The 16,767-nt window shown below is 38.3% G+C and overlaps 1 protein-coding gene across 1 annotated transcript in view; it reads right to left on the minus strand.

Annotated features, from left to right (window-relative positions):
- Window positions 1–16,767, minus strand: part of ANKFN1 (ankyrin repeat and fibronectin type III domain containing 1) — a 268,470-nt gene that overhangs the window by 144,768 nt on the left and 106,935 nt on the right. The window contains exon 3 of the mRNA XM_012736042.3: window positions 13,937–14,071. Within this exon, the coding sequence (XP_012591496.2) occupies window positions 13,937–14,071 (135 nt within the window). The remainder of the gene's footprint in view (window positions 1–13,936; window positions 14,072–16,767) is intronic.

Consider the following 16,767-nt stretch of genomic DNA (forward strand, 5'->3'; position numbering starts at 1 on the left):
GAAGTTGGCAAGGTGTTGTGCCATCCGCAGCACCTATCTGGAATCCTAACACAGTATTGTAGCCGGAAGGGACCTCAGATCATCAGACCCAGCTTCTTCATGTTGTGGACGAGAAAGCTGAAGACCAGGGAAAGGAAGCAGCTTGTTCATGGCCACAGAGCTAATTGGTGGCAAGAATGAAATGATAACCTCCATGTACTATGTAAACATACCCATTTACATATAAACGTATACGTGCTATGAACCTTCATCCCATTTGAGGAAGTGTCTCTCTATAGCCTAGGGTGTTTGTTCAGTTCCTCTTGGGTTTAGGTAATTGAGACTTTTCTACTTACCGCCTCATAGACACTGGCCTCTGTTGGGTGAATAAGAAAGAGTGATCACTCCCTGAATAGCTGTGTTCTCTCCAGATAGCAGTTAAATTGTGCCTGTTATCTGAGGCTTGGTGAACTACCATAGTGCCCAGAGGCTTAGGGGGTTTGTACCAATAGCCCCATCCCTGCTCACCTCAGGTACCCTGGATAGAGTCCACCAGGGCACTCACTGCTGCCATTCTCCAAGTAGTACTTCACTGTTGTCACAGAAAGGTCCCCACCAATGTCACACCTGAAATTGGTTTCCAGGAGATCAACCATGCCATTTCAAAACCCACCTGCCATTGTTTGGGGTATTGCTATTGAAATACTGATGCTACCAAGGCTGTGGCTGTTCGTCATGTGTATGTGTATATCTATTGGACAAACAAATGCACGAATAAAATAACTAGCCAAAGTATTCATAGTTATGTGCAAATTATCTCCACTTTGGAGTAGAATTGGGCCCGGGGCTCCCTGGAGCATGCTGCTGCTTTCCTACCAGCTCCCCTGGTGGGAAAATTAAATTTAAATTTTTTTTATTGATATATAATAGATGCACACATTTGGGGGGTACATGTGATCATTTAATACATTCATATCATTTATACAGATCAAATCATTATAATTGGGATATTCATCAATTTAAATATTTAGGAGCCTAGTACAGGAAAACTCATGGCAGCTAATATTTTTGTTATGGAAGGCACTCAACAGATAATTTAGAATAAATGAGTGCACATATGACAGTCTATTGCAGATAATACACGAGAGGGCTAACCAGAAAATTCATTTCCTCCTTGTGCCTCTGAGCTGGGTTCCACGTTCACTAGCACCAACCAATTTTAATTTACTTTCATTTTTATAAATGGAGATCCATCTTCATTACATTGTTAAATGTTCTTAGGCAACATTTAAGTCTTGTTTACAACTTTCTCCCACAGAAAAAGACTTCCTTGTTCCTTTTAAGGTGGCCCAATCCAATCAATCTTCATAATATGCATTAGGCCCTACCCAATATTAACTAAATGGACATATTTACATTTGGGAAGATGATGCAAAGCCTTGTCTGTGATGTGTATTATGTGTGGGTGTGTTTTTATACATCTTTAGTGACCTTTTAATTTTATCAAAAACAGAAAAGGAAAGGGTAGGCGATGTGGCATCTTTTTTCACCCATCTACAAATCGTTTATCTTTGATTCAATAGCAACTACAGGATTTTCTCTAACTTATTTCTTTCCATTCCCACAAAAATTATAGATTCATATGCAAGCTGGCTTATGTGGGGATTGCCTTAACCTCTTTCTTTCTGCCTTCTCTCTGTAGCCTTTTCCTTCAGCATTAAAGTCCCAGTTCAAGCCATCTGTCTTGCCTACATCATTATAGTTCCCAAAATAATTCTGCATTCTTTTGTATCTCCCACTATGCCCAGGAGTCCAGTAAATAAATTCTTGTCGATTGATCAAATTCCAGCTACTTGCCCTCTAACTGATGACACCTACCCACATGGCCCCTTTTGTCTTTGCTCATCTTCCATCTGTTCCCTTCAGTCAAAATAGGTTGACTTTCTCAGTCTCTCTGACTTCCTTCTCATCCTCTCCCAGCTGTCCCTTCCTTCCAGGCTGTTCTTTAGCTGTTTCTACTCTTCTAGCTTTTATTTCTATTTACCTCCTCATAGATGCTTTCTTATATTTCATGTTTTCTTTCTCTCCTCTATATTTAAAATTGTGTCAGATAAGAGATAGCAAGAGAGACAACTTTCTTATAAGAACAATCTGTTCTTATAAATACGTGTGCCCCTCCAACTAACTGTTCTCTTACATTTTTACCTTTATAGAAAAGAACACACATTTGAGTATCCATGGAGCTTTGGCTCTGGAATTTGGCAACCTCAAGCTTGAATCTTGATATTATTACCTACAATCTTTGTGACTTTGGGAACCTTATATAAATTATCTGAGTTTATTTCATTATTTATAAAAAGACAATAATAGGACATTTCTTATAGAGTTGTGAAGATAAAAAATTAATCAACAAATGAAAGGCACCTATACTGTTTGGTGTATAGTAGCCACTCAATAAATATCACTGATTATTAAGGTTACCCTAAGTCTTATCTGCAAAATAGTGTCACCAAAGTATACTGTAATAATTTAAATAGTTTTCTTGTTCATTTTAAACATTGTCTTGAAATCGAATTGTATGTACTTATTATACTATTATGTTTTGTATGTATGTGTACAGTAACTTACAATAAAATACAGATAGGAAGTAGAGCTTCAAACTATTAGAGAGAAGGGTAGAATAAAGACTAATTGAAAAATAATTTAAAAATTAAAAAATGAAATATAATGAATAGAAAATGTAAAATGAAGTAGCGAGGCTACACTGAATATTTCTGTGAGCACAGTACATTTAAAAGTTTACCTTTCTGATAAAAGACAAAAATTCTGCTATTGGAAATTCTTAAAAAAGCCATTTATAAGTGTGCACCTAAATACACATTTCACATAAAAATTAAAAAATAGGTGGGAACGGCAGAGAAATGATTCACTAAAATCCTCTCCCCCATAAAAACAATGAGAATCCTAGCAAAATGGTCAGAATTAACTTTTCAGAATCCTGGAAATTAACCAAAAGCTTACGGTATTCCAGGAAGTCTTTTTCTGTTAATTTAAGTGAATTTTTTCCAGTTTAATTGAGGTATAATTGAAGAAAAATGGCTGAGTTTGTAAGAACAGGAAGATGTGTGGAATCTTAACTTGCCCTATTCCCATCTTCTCCAGTTCTGTGGTAGTCTTGAAAACCAATAGTCTACATTCACAGTAAAAACAGTAGCCTATCAGTCACTGGAGGGAGCAGCATGGGGTTGGAGCACCTTTTAAACACTATTTCCAGAGAACTGCCATTATTTGACCTGTCTGGTGGTTCCCTGGGAGACCCCACTTACAAGGCTTGTCTTATTTGGTCTGACTCAGAGCACACCAAGGACAAATAGCCTTTTCTTTTGGGGTGTTTGTCAGAAAAAAATATCAGCAATTGTATAACAATTGTTTAAAATTGCTTAAAAGTTGGGGAATGAGATGTCCTGAGAGGACTTTGAAAAGCTTTGGCATATTCCTGGGAAATCTAGCAGAACACATGCATGCCCAGGACACATGCCCAGAACACACATGTAGCTGGGAGTATGCTCAGAAAAGATCTGAGAAGATCCTCAGCTCTGATCTCGCTCTGACTATGAAGCTCTGTGAAAGCAGGAAGTGAAGACTAAAGCAGAGTTGTTAACTGTTTGGCTGAATGTTGAAGGTGTGCCTCAACACCACACACACACACACACACACACACACACACACACACACACAGGCAGTCCTTCAGCAAAGACTGGGATACTTATTGGTTCCAGGCATTTAAGGAAATCTCTATTCAATCATCAGCTGACCACCTTTACCAAGCAGAGACTTCAGTGGCCACACATGACAAAAAATACAGACTTTAAAGGTTTAGTTCTGAAAAATCACTAAATAACAACAAATACTAGAAAGAGAGATAATCTGATTTCAAGCATTGCCATATCATGTCATTAAAATATATCTAATTTTCAACAAAAAGAAACAAAAATTATATCCCATACATTGGAAATAAAGTAGTCAATAGAAAATTAACCCTGAAGAAGCCCAAATATTGGATTTATTGCACAAAGACTCTACATTAACTATTTTTAAATGTTCAAAGAACTAAACCATGTCTATAGAAATAAAGGAAATTATGTCTCACCAAATAGAAAATATTATTAAAGAGATGGAAATTATAAAACAAGAACCAAATAGAAAGTTTGAAGTTTAAAAGCACAATAGCTGAAATAAAAAGTCATTAGAGAGGTCCAACAGCAGATTTGAGCAGGCAGAAGAAAAAATCAGCAAACTTAAAGCTAGATCAACTAAGATTTTCTAGTATGAGGAGCTAAAAAAAAATGAAAAAAATGAAGTCTCAGAGATCTCTGCAACACTGTCAAGTGTACCAATATACACATAATAGGAGTTCCAGAAGAAGACAGGGGGTGCAGAAAGAATATTTGAAGAAATAATGGTCAAAATATTCCCAAATTTGATGAAAAACATCAACTATACATATATAAGGCTCAATGAACACTAAGTAGGATAAATTCAGAGAACCAGGCCTACGTACATCATAATCAAACTATAATAAGCCAAGGACATAGAATCTTAAAGACAGCAAGAGAGAAATGACTCATCACATACAAAGGATCCTAAAATGATTAACAGCTAAGTTTTTACCCAAAACCACAGAGGCCAGAAGGAAGAATGACATAATCAAACTGATGAAAGAAAAATGCTTTCCAATAAGAATTTCTCTACCCAACAAAATTACACTTCAAAAATGAAGAGGAAGATATTGCCAGATAAACAAAAAACTAAGAGAATTTGATATTAGATATTCTCTATAACAAATATTAATAGGACTCCTTTGGGTAGAAATGAGAGAACACTAGACAGTAACTGAGATCCACATGAAGAAAGAACATTGGTAGGGAAACTACATAGGTAAATATAAAATATAGTATAAATATATCTTTTGCTTGTAAGTCTTTTTTTCTCCTTTCTGATTTAAATGACAATGAAATAGAAATAATAGAAGAAAACAATTCTATTTATAACAGCATCAAAAATGAAAATAATTAGGAATAAATTTAACAAAAGGTGTACAAAACTAATTTTCTGAAAATTATAAAACATTGTTGAAGCAAATTAGGGAATATTTAAATAAATGGAAAGACATTCCTTGTTCATGGATCAGAAGACTTGATATTGTCTGGCCAATGGGAGGCACCAACTGGAAATTAGAGGATTTCTCTCACCTAAGAGATACCCCACCCAAGAGATATCCACTCCACTTCTTTTGGGTGTCTCTTTCTATACAGATATTTTCTCTGTATGTGGTATCACCTGCCTAAGATATACTCCCCAAGAGGTACCCACTCTACTTTTGTTGGGTATCTCTTTCTATACAGGTATTTTCTCTGTAGTACAGGAATTGCTTCCCCTTTTTGTCTATTCAGTCTTCACTATTCCTTACCAATTTTCCTTAACCTGCCCACTCCTTTGTAAATGTGTTTATTATTAACCTCCCATCAGTTGCCCTGTTTGAATGTGCCATAGATTCTTGCTGGGATCCTGATTAATACATCATGTAATTCCTATAGCATCCATAAAAGTGTCTTGAAATTGACAGTAACAGTACTCTCTGCACCTTTGAATTGAACTGAGAAAAAAGAAAAGACTCAAATGCTGAATAAAATACCTGATGGATAAAATAGATACAAAGTCCTAAAAGAAGACCAGACAGGAAAACTATTTTTGTGTTAAGTCTGGCATATTACCCTTCAGATAGCATTCCTTGTTAGCAAGTTTCACTGGAAAACCCACAGGTTGAGATCTATCATTACATTTTATTCCATTCTTCAACCCCAAGATAATCATAGTGGTTTTAAGCACAATATTAAAAGTAGCAACTCTGATACAAGGTTGATCTAACTTTACGTTTTGGCTTTCCTATTTATTAATTATATGACCTTCAGCAAGTTATTTAGCTTCTTTGAGCTTCAATTTACTCATCATTAACATTATTCCTCATCTTAATAATAATAGTCATAAAAGGGATGTAATAGTATAAAAGGGATATCAGAGTTTTAAAAGAAAGAATACATATAAATTAAGAGTGCCCTAAAGAAATAGGTGTTCTATAAATAATAGCTATTATCTCATAACAGCTCTTTAGAGGTAAAATTGACATACAATAAACTGCATATGTTTAAAGGGTGCAATTTTATAAGCTTTGACATAAATGTACACCTGTGAAATCATTGCGACAATCAAGATAATGAACATATCTATCAACCTTAAAAATTTGTTTATGTCTCTTTGTCATCTTTCTCTCTCTCCCCTAAATGAACCCCCTTCACTGCCCCTGCAGACCCCAGGGAATTACTGAACTGCTTTCTGAGACTATAGGTTTAATTTTCTAAAATTTCATGTAAGTGGAATAATCAGTATATATATATATATATATGTATATATATATATATGTATATATTTTAATCCAGCTTCTTTAACTCAGCTCAATTATTAGTTTGAGATTCATTAATCTTGTACATATCAATTCTTCACTTTTATTGCTGAATAGTATCCAATTATATTGATATATCAGTATTTATGTTTGTTAGATATTATTTTAATAAGAAAAATTAAAACCCATGAGGTTTGCTCTAAAGAAAGAAGATGTATATTTTTTCTTCTTTCAGAAACGCTTAGAAGGACCTGAATTTCAAAGTGAGAAGAACATGTGGTTAGTTGAAAGTGGGCTGATCTCTGCAACAAGACTACGGAACCAGGCTATGGGTGATAATTAGCTAGGAGCATAGCCTTTATGGAAAAGTTGATTTCTAGTTTCACATTTTATTTTTTTCCACCCTAATCATTTTTCTTATTCTAAAATTATTAATAAAAGTCATGCTAAAAGTTATAGCCTGCCAAACATTTAAGGAAGAAATGATGCCAATTCCATATAAAGCTCTTCCAAAAATTTGGCTTCATTTTGAAGGCTAGCATTTCCCTGATTACCAAAGCCAGAAAAAAGGCATTACAAGAAAAGATAGGTATGGACTAATGTGCCTCATAAGCACGAAGGCAAAACAACTTCAACAAAATGTTAGGAAATAAAATCCAACAGTATATAGAACAGGTAATACATCATGACCAGATAGGGTTTATTCCAGAAAAGCAAGGTTAGTATAACATTCAACCACCCATAGATGTCAGCATAATTTACAATATTAAAAGAGAGAATAAAGAAGAAAAACTGTATGATTATCTCCAAAGTTTCAGAAAAAGCAGTTGAATTTAACAATATACAACATTCACTCATGATTAAAAAAAAAAACATTCAGGAATATAAGAGAACTTCTTCAACCTGATAAAGGAAATCTACAGAAACCTATAGCCAACATCATACTTAATAGTCATTAAGATCGCCTGCTTCTTTCTACGATCATAAGAAACAAGGCAAGAATGCCCAATCCTACCTTTTCTATTATACTGAGCATCTTAGCCAGTGAAGTTGGGCAAGAAAAAATAAATTAAAAATAAATAATAAAATAATAATAAATAATAAATAAATAATAAAGTAAAAAATAAATAAATAAAATTAAAAATAAATTTAAAAAAATAAAATAAAGAAAGAAGTGAGATAATATTCATTTGCAGATGACATGAAAGTTTATGTAGAATAATCTAATAAATCTATGAAAATCTACTTAGGCATAAATATAACAAAATATATAAAAACCTGTATGCCACAAATATAACATTGATGAATGAAATTAAAGAAGCTATAAATAAATAGAGATATATACCTTGCTCATGAATTTGAAGAAGTAGTATTGTTAAGGTGTCAGTTCTTCCATTCAATGGAAGATCTATACATTCAATGCAATTTCAACCAAAATCCTAGCAGGCTTGTTTTTTGGTAGAAATTGACAAAATGATTTTTAAAGTTTTATAGAAATGGAAAAGATCTAAAATAGCCAAAACCATTTGAAAAAGAAGAATAAAAGTGGAAGACTTACCCTACCCAATTTCAAAGATTCAAAGATTGGTTTAAGGATAGCCACATAAGAGGAAGAAAGTGGCATAAGGACAGAAATATAGATGAATGAGATGACAGAGAGCCCAGAAATAACCTGCACATATATGATCAATTGATTTTTGAAAAAGGTGATTCAATAGGGAAAAGACAATCTTTACAACAAATAGTGCTGAAACAATGGGATGTCCATGTTTAGAAAAAACAAAAAAGACCCTCATCCCCTACTTCACATCATATACAAAAAATAATCATAGGCCTAAAAGTAAAAGCTAAAACTAAGAATTTCTGGAAGAAAATATAGGAAAAAAAATCTTCATGAACTTGGTTAAGAAAGATTTCTTAGAGGAGATACAAAAACTGCAAAGCGTAAAATAATTGATAAATTGGGCTTTGTCAAAAATGTCTGCTCTTTGAAATATTACAAACTGATCTCAGCTATACTTTGGAGACTTGTGAATGTCCTGTGAATACACGCAGAGCCAAGCTATAAAGAAAGAGTGACAGTAGTGTGGAGAATCCAGGTCCAAAATGACAAGAGCAAACTGTGGCGAGTGGAGCCTCCGCAGATTGACATCACAACCACTCGTTCCGTGCTGCTTTGCAGCCATCATCCTGTGTCCTAACCCTCCAGCTGTCTCAGATGGACTGTGGACTGGCATGGCCTTCATCATGCCTGCTGTAACAGTATCTGCCACAGCCCTGACCCAACAAGACCCATGGAGGCTCCAGCTTTGCTCCTGGCCACCCTGAGAGACTGGATAACACTATCTGGAAATGGGAGAAATTAGACCAGTGCCAGACAGAAGACTGGCAATGGCCAGCAGATAGTTTCCTCTCCATTCCTTACCTGTAGACTGTTCCGAGGGCTTCCTGAAGACCATCACATACAAACAAACAAGATATTTTCTTGAGAAGCCATTGCTATTTCAGTTAAGACTGCCTTTGTTTTCTCCCCTTCCTTGACTCTTTCCCTTTTTCCTCCTTCACTCCTTATGCCCTGAGGTTATATCTCCTAATACACAATAGAACATTTGCAATTGGCTTTACCATAAGCTTTGTTTTCACAGGCTAAAACAAAATGTAATAATAACCCACTGAAGAAATAGGTACTATTATTATACTCTCATTTAGAGAGGCCCAGAGAGGTTAGGTAACTTGTCCAAGATCTTACAGGCAATAAATGGAGCGGCAGGGTTTGAACTCTGACCCTAAAGCCGATGCTCTTCACAACTCTGCTATTAATACTTTAGAGGGAGCTTGGTCTGGCTGCCTGTCAGCTTTTTCTTCCTAGATCTTGATTCTGACGATAAGACTTCTTGCCCTTGCTATGAATTCTGTCACTTCCAGAGTTCATATTTCATTGAAGCTTGGTTGTAGGACTTTCTCAGTATATTTGCACTGTGAAAAAAAATCTGAGCCCATTTGGATAAGGAGCAGTTGTAAGGCATAGCATATTAAAAATAGGACCTCTAGCCATTCTTGACAGCTGGGTAGAAAGATATATTCAGTGAAGGGAATATTTCTGACTGGGACAAGATTGCTCTTCAGGCTGTGATGTGAACTAGGGGACCTTCAGGCTTCAACCTGCCTGTCATTACACAGAAAAGAAGTTTGACCATTCTTTTCCTTGCAAGCTCTTAACATGACAGGTGTGCCTTTTATTGCTAAAGAGTGGCCAATTCAATTACAATGATGACGTAGAAAAGGGTGGAGGCAACTTTTCTAGTTCCTGTGTGCATGCACAAACACACACACACATAAATATATTCAGTGATAAGTTTTGAAAACTCACCTGTAACTTCATGGCAAGAATAACATTAGTTTTGAATTTGAAAGCATATGTTTATGAGGAAGAAGACAGGAAGACAATTAGTATTGATTCTATAGTTCAAAAAATACTTATAAATGATCTACCTCGTAACCTATATATCCTGCGATAGACCCTGGAGATTAAAAGGTGAATAAGATGGTGTGCCACCATAGGGTAACCTTGATTTGCCTGCCACTGAGGGACTTCTCAAGATGCAGGACTTTCAGTGCTAAAACGGGGAAAGTCCTAAGTAAATTGAAATGGGTTGGTTACCCTACCTGTTCCCAAGGAGCTCATAGGCTAGAAGGGAAGACAGTTATGTAAATGTGTAGCTATGAAATAGTGAAATTATGGAAAAACAGTACCATCTTATACTACTATAGCACTTTCTGTTACTCAGGCATAATTTAGAATAATGTTTGTCTTAGTCTGTTTGGGCTGCTATAACAAAATACCATAAACTGGGTAGCCTATAAACAACATACATTTCTCACAGTTCTGGTGGCTGGGAAGTTCAATATCAAGGCACCAGTACATTGGGTGTCTAGTGAGGGCCAATTTTCTGGTTCATAGACAGAATCATCTTGCTATGTCCTCACATAGTGGAAAGGACTAAGCTAGCTCTCTGAGGTCTCTTTTATGAAGGCATTAATCTCAATCATGAGGGCAGAGCCCTCATGACCAAATCACCCCCTGAAGTCCTCACCTCCCAATACAATTGCCTTGGAGGTTAGGATTTGAACATATGAATTTTGGGGAAACATAAGCATGTAATCAATTATAATACCTTTACATGTATCAACTTATACAATCTTATAATGGCCCTGTGAAGGAAGGACTATTATTGTCTCCATTTTATATAGATAAATATCTCTATATTTAGTAGTGAGGCACTACTAAAGGGTAGTAAATCTGGAATTCAAACCCAGGCAATGAGAGTCTAAATATGAGATCTCAACCTCTAAACATTTCTCTCAAAAGGCATAAGACATAGAAATAGCACTGAAGGGTGAGTGATTAACCTTGTGGGTAATAGGAGGTGGTCATTGGAGAAAAGGTGGTGGGGAAATGGGTTAGAAAAGGTGATGTTTGACACAGATTTTGAATGAGGAATGAGGAATTAACTAGCAGGAAGGAAAGAAAAGGGCAGTTGAGGCCTTCCTGATTAGGACACGAAGATGGGAAACCTCATGGTATTGCTGCTAGGTCAATTCACTGGGGTCCCTGATAAAATCTCCTGGGCACTGATACTGACAGTGGTACATTTCATCCATGCCAAGACCTCCTGAAAGAAGCCTGGAGAGGTAGTAGGGCCAGAACATCATGACCAGGACCTTGCACACCATGATAAGGAGCATAGATTTTAACCTGTGCATGACAGGAGAACACTAAGGACCTTTAAGTAAAACTTGAAATTTGTATTTTTAGAGAATTATTCTGGTAGCAGCCAGAGAATTGTTGGAAAGGAGCAGGGCTGAGGGAACAGTGGCAGGTGCTATCCAAGTATGAAGCTCTTGAAATAACTCCATGAGAGGTGGTGACTTCAACTGTAGCTTGAGGCAACGAGGATGAAGAGAGCTGGACAGATTCAAACTATGAAGGAAGTAAAATGAACTACACTTCGTTAGTGACTGGATGGAGCAGCTAAAGGGACCAGGAAACCTGAGAATAAATTCTGCAAGCTTTGTTGGCTGACTGGGTGCATGGTAGTTCCATCAATAATTTTTTGAATAAGGAATAAAGGAGGAAAAGTGGGTTTAGAACAGGAAAAGATAGTGGCTCCAGCTTTCCCCAGTGTGACTCTCAAGGGCCTATAGGATATTGTCTAATCCAGGTATTCCATAAAAAGAAAGAAATAATCTGCCCAGAAGGATACTTAGTTTTCTGATTGAATGAAATAAAAATTATAAGGGAAGTTCTTGGTTACAGGTATGAAGTAAACAGGAAGCAGAATAAATATAATAATTCAATATCCTTTGGGTTGCCCTTGAGGTAGAAAAAATTTAATACATTCATTTATGATAAGGTATCAGTGGCTTAGTTTATTATTTCTCCTAAAAATGTATTTTATAAAAGCAGTACTTAACTGAATCCCCGTTGAAAGAATTTGAGGTACTGTAATCCTAGAGGTGGGGCAATTTTGAGGGGCAAATGAGCCTTCTAGAACTCCTCCAATTGTAGTACATCTGCAGCTGCTAATTTTATGAGCATGGTTATGGGGTAATTTGAGCAACTGAAAGTTGCCATTTCTATGCAAGGATTCTACCCATGCCTGAACTATCTCCCTGCTCCCAAATACTTGCAAGTTTGTTTTAAAACACTTATGATCTTCAGGATCTTGTGATCATAAGTATAGAAAATCAGTTATTGATGATCAATTTTGAAAAAAAATCCTGGTTATTTACATGATATATTTATTTGAATGTGAGCTTTTTCAATGCCACTTTTCAGCTCTGTTTTCCTCTTCTAATTCCCTAAGTGTCATCATGCTTCTTTCAGAATGGGCTGTGTCCCTTACAGGGAAGGAAGGGACATGCATCCTGTCATCCCCACAAGAACTCTCCTCTGGGTTTCTGATGAATGGTCTCTGGATTAAAGTGCATGAACAATGATCTTGATTACCTAGTGTACCCTTTAACAAAAGAGCTTAAGGTAGTATCGCATCGAAACATCCATTGAGCTTAGCATGTCTCCTTCAAAACAATCATAAGTGGAAGGAATGTAGGAATGGAGATCCAGAGAGGCTAAGGGAATTTCTCAATGACACACTTAGTCTGGGGACCAGCCAAAGTGCCCTAATATCCTGACATCTCACCAGTCCTCTCTCCAGTAGGCAGTTCTGGCTCCTTCCTGTTAGAATGCCATCATTTGTGAAGTAGGCAAATCACATGGGAGAATGACCCTGGCTCCTGTGATTGAGTGGCCTAGGGAATCCTTTCTACTAGGCAAACTTCACCCATATCTCAGATTTCCTAACTTTGGTTTTTATTTAGAGAAGCATGCTGCTCACTGTTCTAACATCATCCATCTTTGTCAGCACCCAAGGCCACAACTTCGTCTGAATGGCCAGTGATATACTGCAGATAGAGTGCACCAAAGACATTAAACTCTATATGACATTTATATGGACTCTGAGCTCACCAGAGATGGATTGATGCTGCCATAAAGCTTTGGGGTAGCCAGGCAGACAAAAGGCTAAGGAGACTGGTGGGGGTGGGGTAGGAAAAGCAGTATCTTTGTACATTCACTTTCCCCCTCTTCAGAGGTTGGCTTACATCTTATTTAGGTAATGAAGAAATGAAGTGAGCATGGGGATTTTGGGAGCCCAGCACAGAAGCAAACTCAGCCTTGATTATCAGCAGACCTCCCTGTGGCCTTGACCGGGCCAACGATCAGCATGCATAACAGGACACTTGCAATACCCCAGTGTGAACCCAGTGCACCCTTCCAACTATATATCTTAATGGAATAAAGAAAAGACTTAAGGAACATAGATACAACAGTGGTAGTGGATCAAGCGAGGGCTTGAATGCACGTCCATTGTATTCCCTTGGCAGATATCCTCAGCATCACTGTGATAAGGTTATTTATGGGCACGCTCACCGAGGATGGATGGAATGCTGGCATTCCACTCTGCTTGCTCAGCCTGAAAACTGGGTTAAAGACAGCAATATCTGGGTTTGTAGTCAAGATTATCAGCATGATGGAACACATCTTTACCTGATCCAACAGGTATCTTATAGGTACTCAGGAACTTGACTGGAAAATCATTTTACATGACAAAACAGTAATTTATTTTTCATAGCTAATGCTAATCAGTTATGCAAGCACTTAATGTGAGTAAGCTTGTTGCAAACAACATGCCCAGTTATTAGAAATGGGGCTTCCCCACCCCCACTCTGTCTCTTCACATGGATGTGTATGTGCTACTGCAGACCACTGTGTGTATGCATGTGTGCGTTCTTCAGGGACCGCCTGCAGCTAACTTTGGAAGATGCAGATTTTTTTTTATATCATCTAAAGCACAGCAACACATACACATTTTAAAAATAATCAGTGACTAAGAAAGCCCTATAGTCAGATGAAGAAAGACAATAAATTTGACTTACCAGTTTAGGCTGTTCGAGGCAGCAGAGGAACAAGTTGTTGGTGACTGTCCAGCGCTTTCATTCAATAAATCACATTGGCTTTGCTTTCTCCTGTGGCTCAGCCTCTGCGCAAAGCAAGCGAACCTCCTTCCTATTCTGTGTAAGGAATAAAATGCGAACAGGATCACTACAGGCAAGAGCCGAAGTCCATGATCACTAAGCGACTCTTAATGCAAAATAAAAGAGCAAATGATGCACAGGGAGAGAAGGGGAGAGGTAAACAGCTTGGCTCAGAGTCTAGGTGTATTCTCGAGACTGCAGCCTGGGGAAGGCTTGATTTCCCCAGCTCGGGTGCGTGCAGTAAAAGGATACCATGACTTCAGTGTGTGTTTAGCCTATTGTGTCTGTGAGGACCATTCGGAACGGTCTGCAGGGACAACAAGCTTCACGGCAAACAAGCCTGAATCGGAACCGACTGACTGTCACTCAGGGGTGAGCAAAGGGGCAGCGGGTCAGCCAGTTCGCTTTGCACCACGTCAACGGCAGGGAAAGAAATACTGTCTGGCATCCAAGCGCCCATCCGGCAATCTGTGACTACAAATGATCTTCAGCTCTTCTGGGGCCAGACACCCCGTTACTCCCACAGAAGCACACAGGTGGCAGCCACATCCCCTCACCGCAGGGCACCTGCACAGTCCCTTCCAAGTTCCCAGCAGGAGCAAGGGGGCTTCTTAGGAAAGCTCTAAATCCAGGCAGGGCTACTCAACCTGTGTTCAGGTTTTTGTCTGAGCAGGTTATGAGAAAATAGTTCCCAGACTTGGGACTCAGGACACCCAGAGGCTTAGTCTCAGGAGGAAGATTCCAGTGCTGCTTCTGTGCCAGCCACCTGTGGGTGTGCTCGGCTCCTTTTGCAGCATCAGGCTTTACGTGACTGGTGAAATGCGCAAAATGGATTTCCTAGAAAGCCGCGTATGTAGGCATTTTTCATATTTCTCTCTGAAATAAAGTGGCAAATGACCTTCACAGGCTGCTTATTATGTTAGGGAGGACTTGTTGATTGAGAGCACGTATGAATACCACACTCACACACCCACAGGCATGCACGCACACACGCACACACACACAGATGGCTCTAGCAACAGCATTAAGAATCTTTCTAAAGCTCTATTCAGATTCTCTCTCTGCCAAATGAATGCTTCATCACTGCGGTGATGACTTCAGAAATAATTCTGGACCCCAATGTTAGCACTGACTCTGGTCTGTTATTTAAACCTGGAGCCAAATCAGCTCCCCAATTTCGGATGAGACTCTGTAGCAAATCAGGAGAAAGTTTCCTGGTCATAACCAAGAGGGTGGAGTGTTAATCTTTGGCCTGGCAATTACAATACTTAGGATCCTGAGCATGGCATCTTGCATTCCTGAAACTCTCCCTCTCTCTGGAGATGTCATCCCCCCCTGGCAGCTCGCTCACCCCTGACAGGCAGCCGTTCCAGAGCTGGGAGCTGAGGCAAGACCCGGTGACTCATAAAACCTGAGTGTCCGAGGGACGCGCTCCGTGCAGCCTTTCACAATTGTTTTTCTTTTCTTATGAAAAAGGTAAAATCCCCCTGTGGAACATTTATTCTCCTTTTCTCTCCTTGGATGTATTTGTCCATGGAAGCATTGCTATGAAAAATCTAACTTGGGACTACTTTTGCCCTTGAGGTTCAGAAGGCTATTTTTTTTTTTTTTTTCATCAAGGATTAAGAAAGAGTCAGGCTTCCCTTGCACTGCTTAAGCCAAAATGATTGCCAGGTAAAACTTTACCCTTCTGTCTAGAAAAACTCTGACTTTAATGCAGATTTACTTAAATTCCATTTGCTAGGGTAAGCCAGGTGACTGAGTAACTCTACTACAGTCGGGGGTGACCTCATAGGGGTCATGAGTTCAATCTGCTTTGCAGACCTACAGAGACCATGCCTCTGGTCAGAGTAGCACCAGTTTCTGGAGCAAATGCTCAAGTCTGAGTCAAAAAGCCTATGATCATTGCATAGGAGATTCACTCATTCATCCATTTATTCATTAATCCATTCTTAAAGAGACATTATTAAGTACCTAATAGGTTAGGTACACCATGTAACATACTTTAATGTTACTCAAAGCCTATTGATGAAGTATAAACTCCTTGACATGACTTAGCAAAATTCTCCATATTCTGCCCTTGCCTACCTCTCTCTAGCCTAATTTCTACTCCATGCTATAGCCTTTTGGAATATCTTTCAGTTCCTTAGACATGACATCTTTTTTTCTTAACACCAGACTTTCACATATAATGTTCTGCCTGGATGCTCAGTGCCCTTTGGCTAATTCTTGTACAGCTTTGGAGCCTTGGCTTAAACATCACCTCTTAGAGATAGTTTTCTATCCCCTCAGCTGTTAAATTCCATGCTCTGTGTTCGGAGAGTTGGGACCTCATCATCCTCATTCTATGTAATAGTTTCAGGGCAAAGTCTCTTATTTACTGCTGTATTTCCAGTGTCTAGCAGAGTTCCTGGCACATAGAAGGCAGTTAATAAACATTGGTGTTTTTGTGGGAGTGCTTAGCGTGTACTTATTGAATGAATGAATAAACCACCTCGAAGAATAATGGGGGAAGGTCTTGGAATTGAAAGGAACCCTAAAGTTCTCTTGGCACATCTAATTTTCCTTGCCAAGTGGCCATCCACTGAAGTCTTGCCTCCTCCAATTAATCCTTCTCGTTTAATCTCAACCCATACTGATCCCACTCCTATGTTGTCCCCCACTCCCTAGCACTTTTACAACATGTTCTTGTTTTTTGTTTTCTAGCTGTTTCTTGGAGTTTCATCTCTACA

The sequence above is a fragment of the Microcebus murinus genome, chromosome 18 (assembly GCF_040939455.1).
Source record: "Microcebus murinus isolate Inina chromosome 18, M.murinus_Inina_mat1.0, whole genome shotgun sequence".
NCBI lineage: Eukaryota > Metazoa > Chordata > Mammalia > Primates > Cheirogaleidae > Microcebus > Microcebus murinus.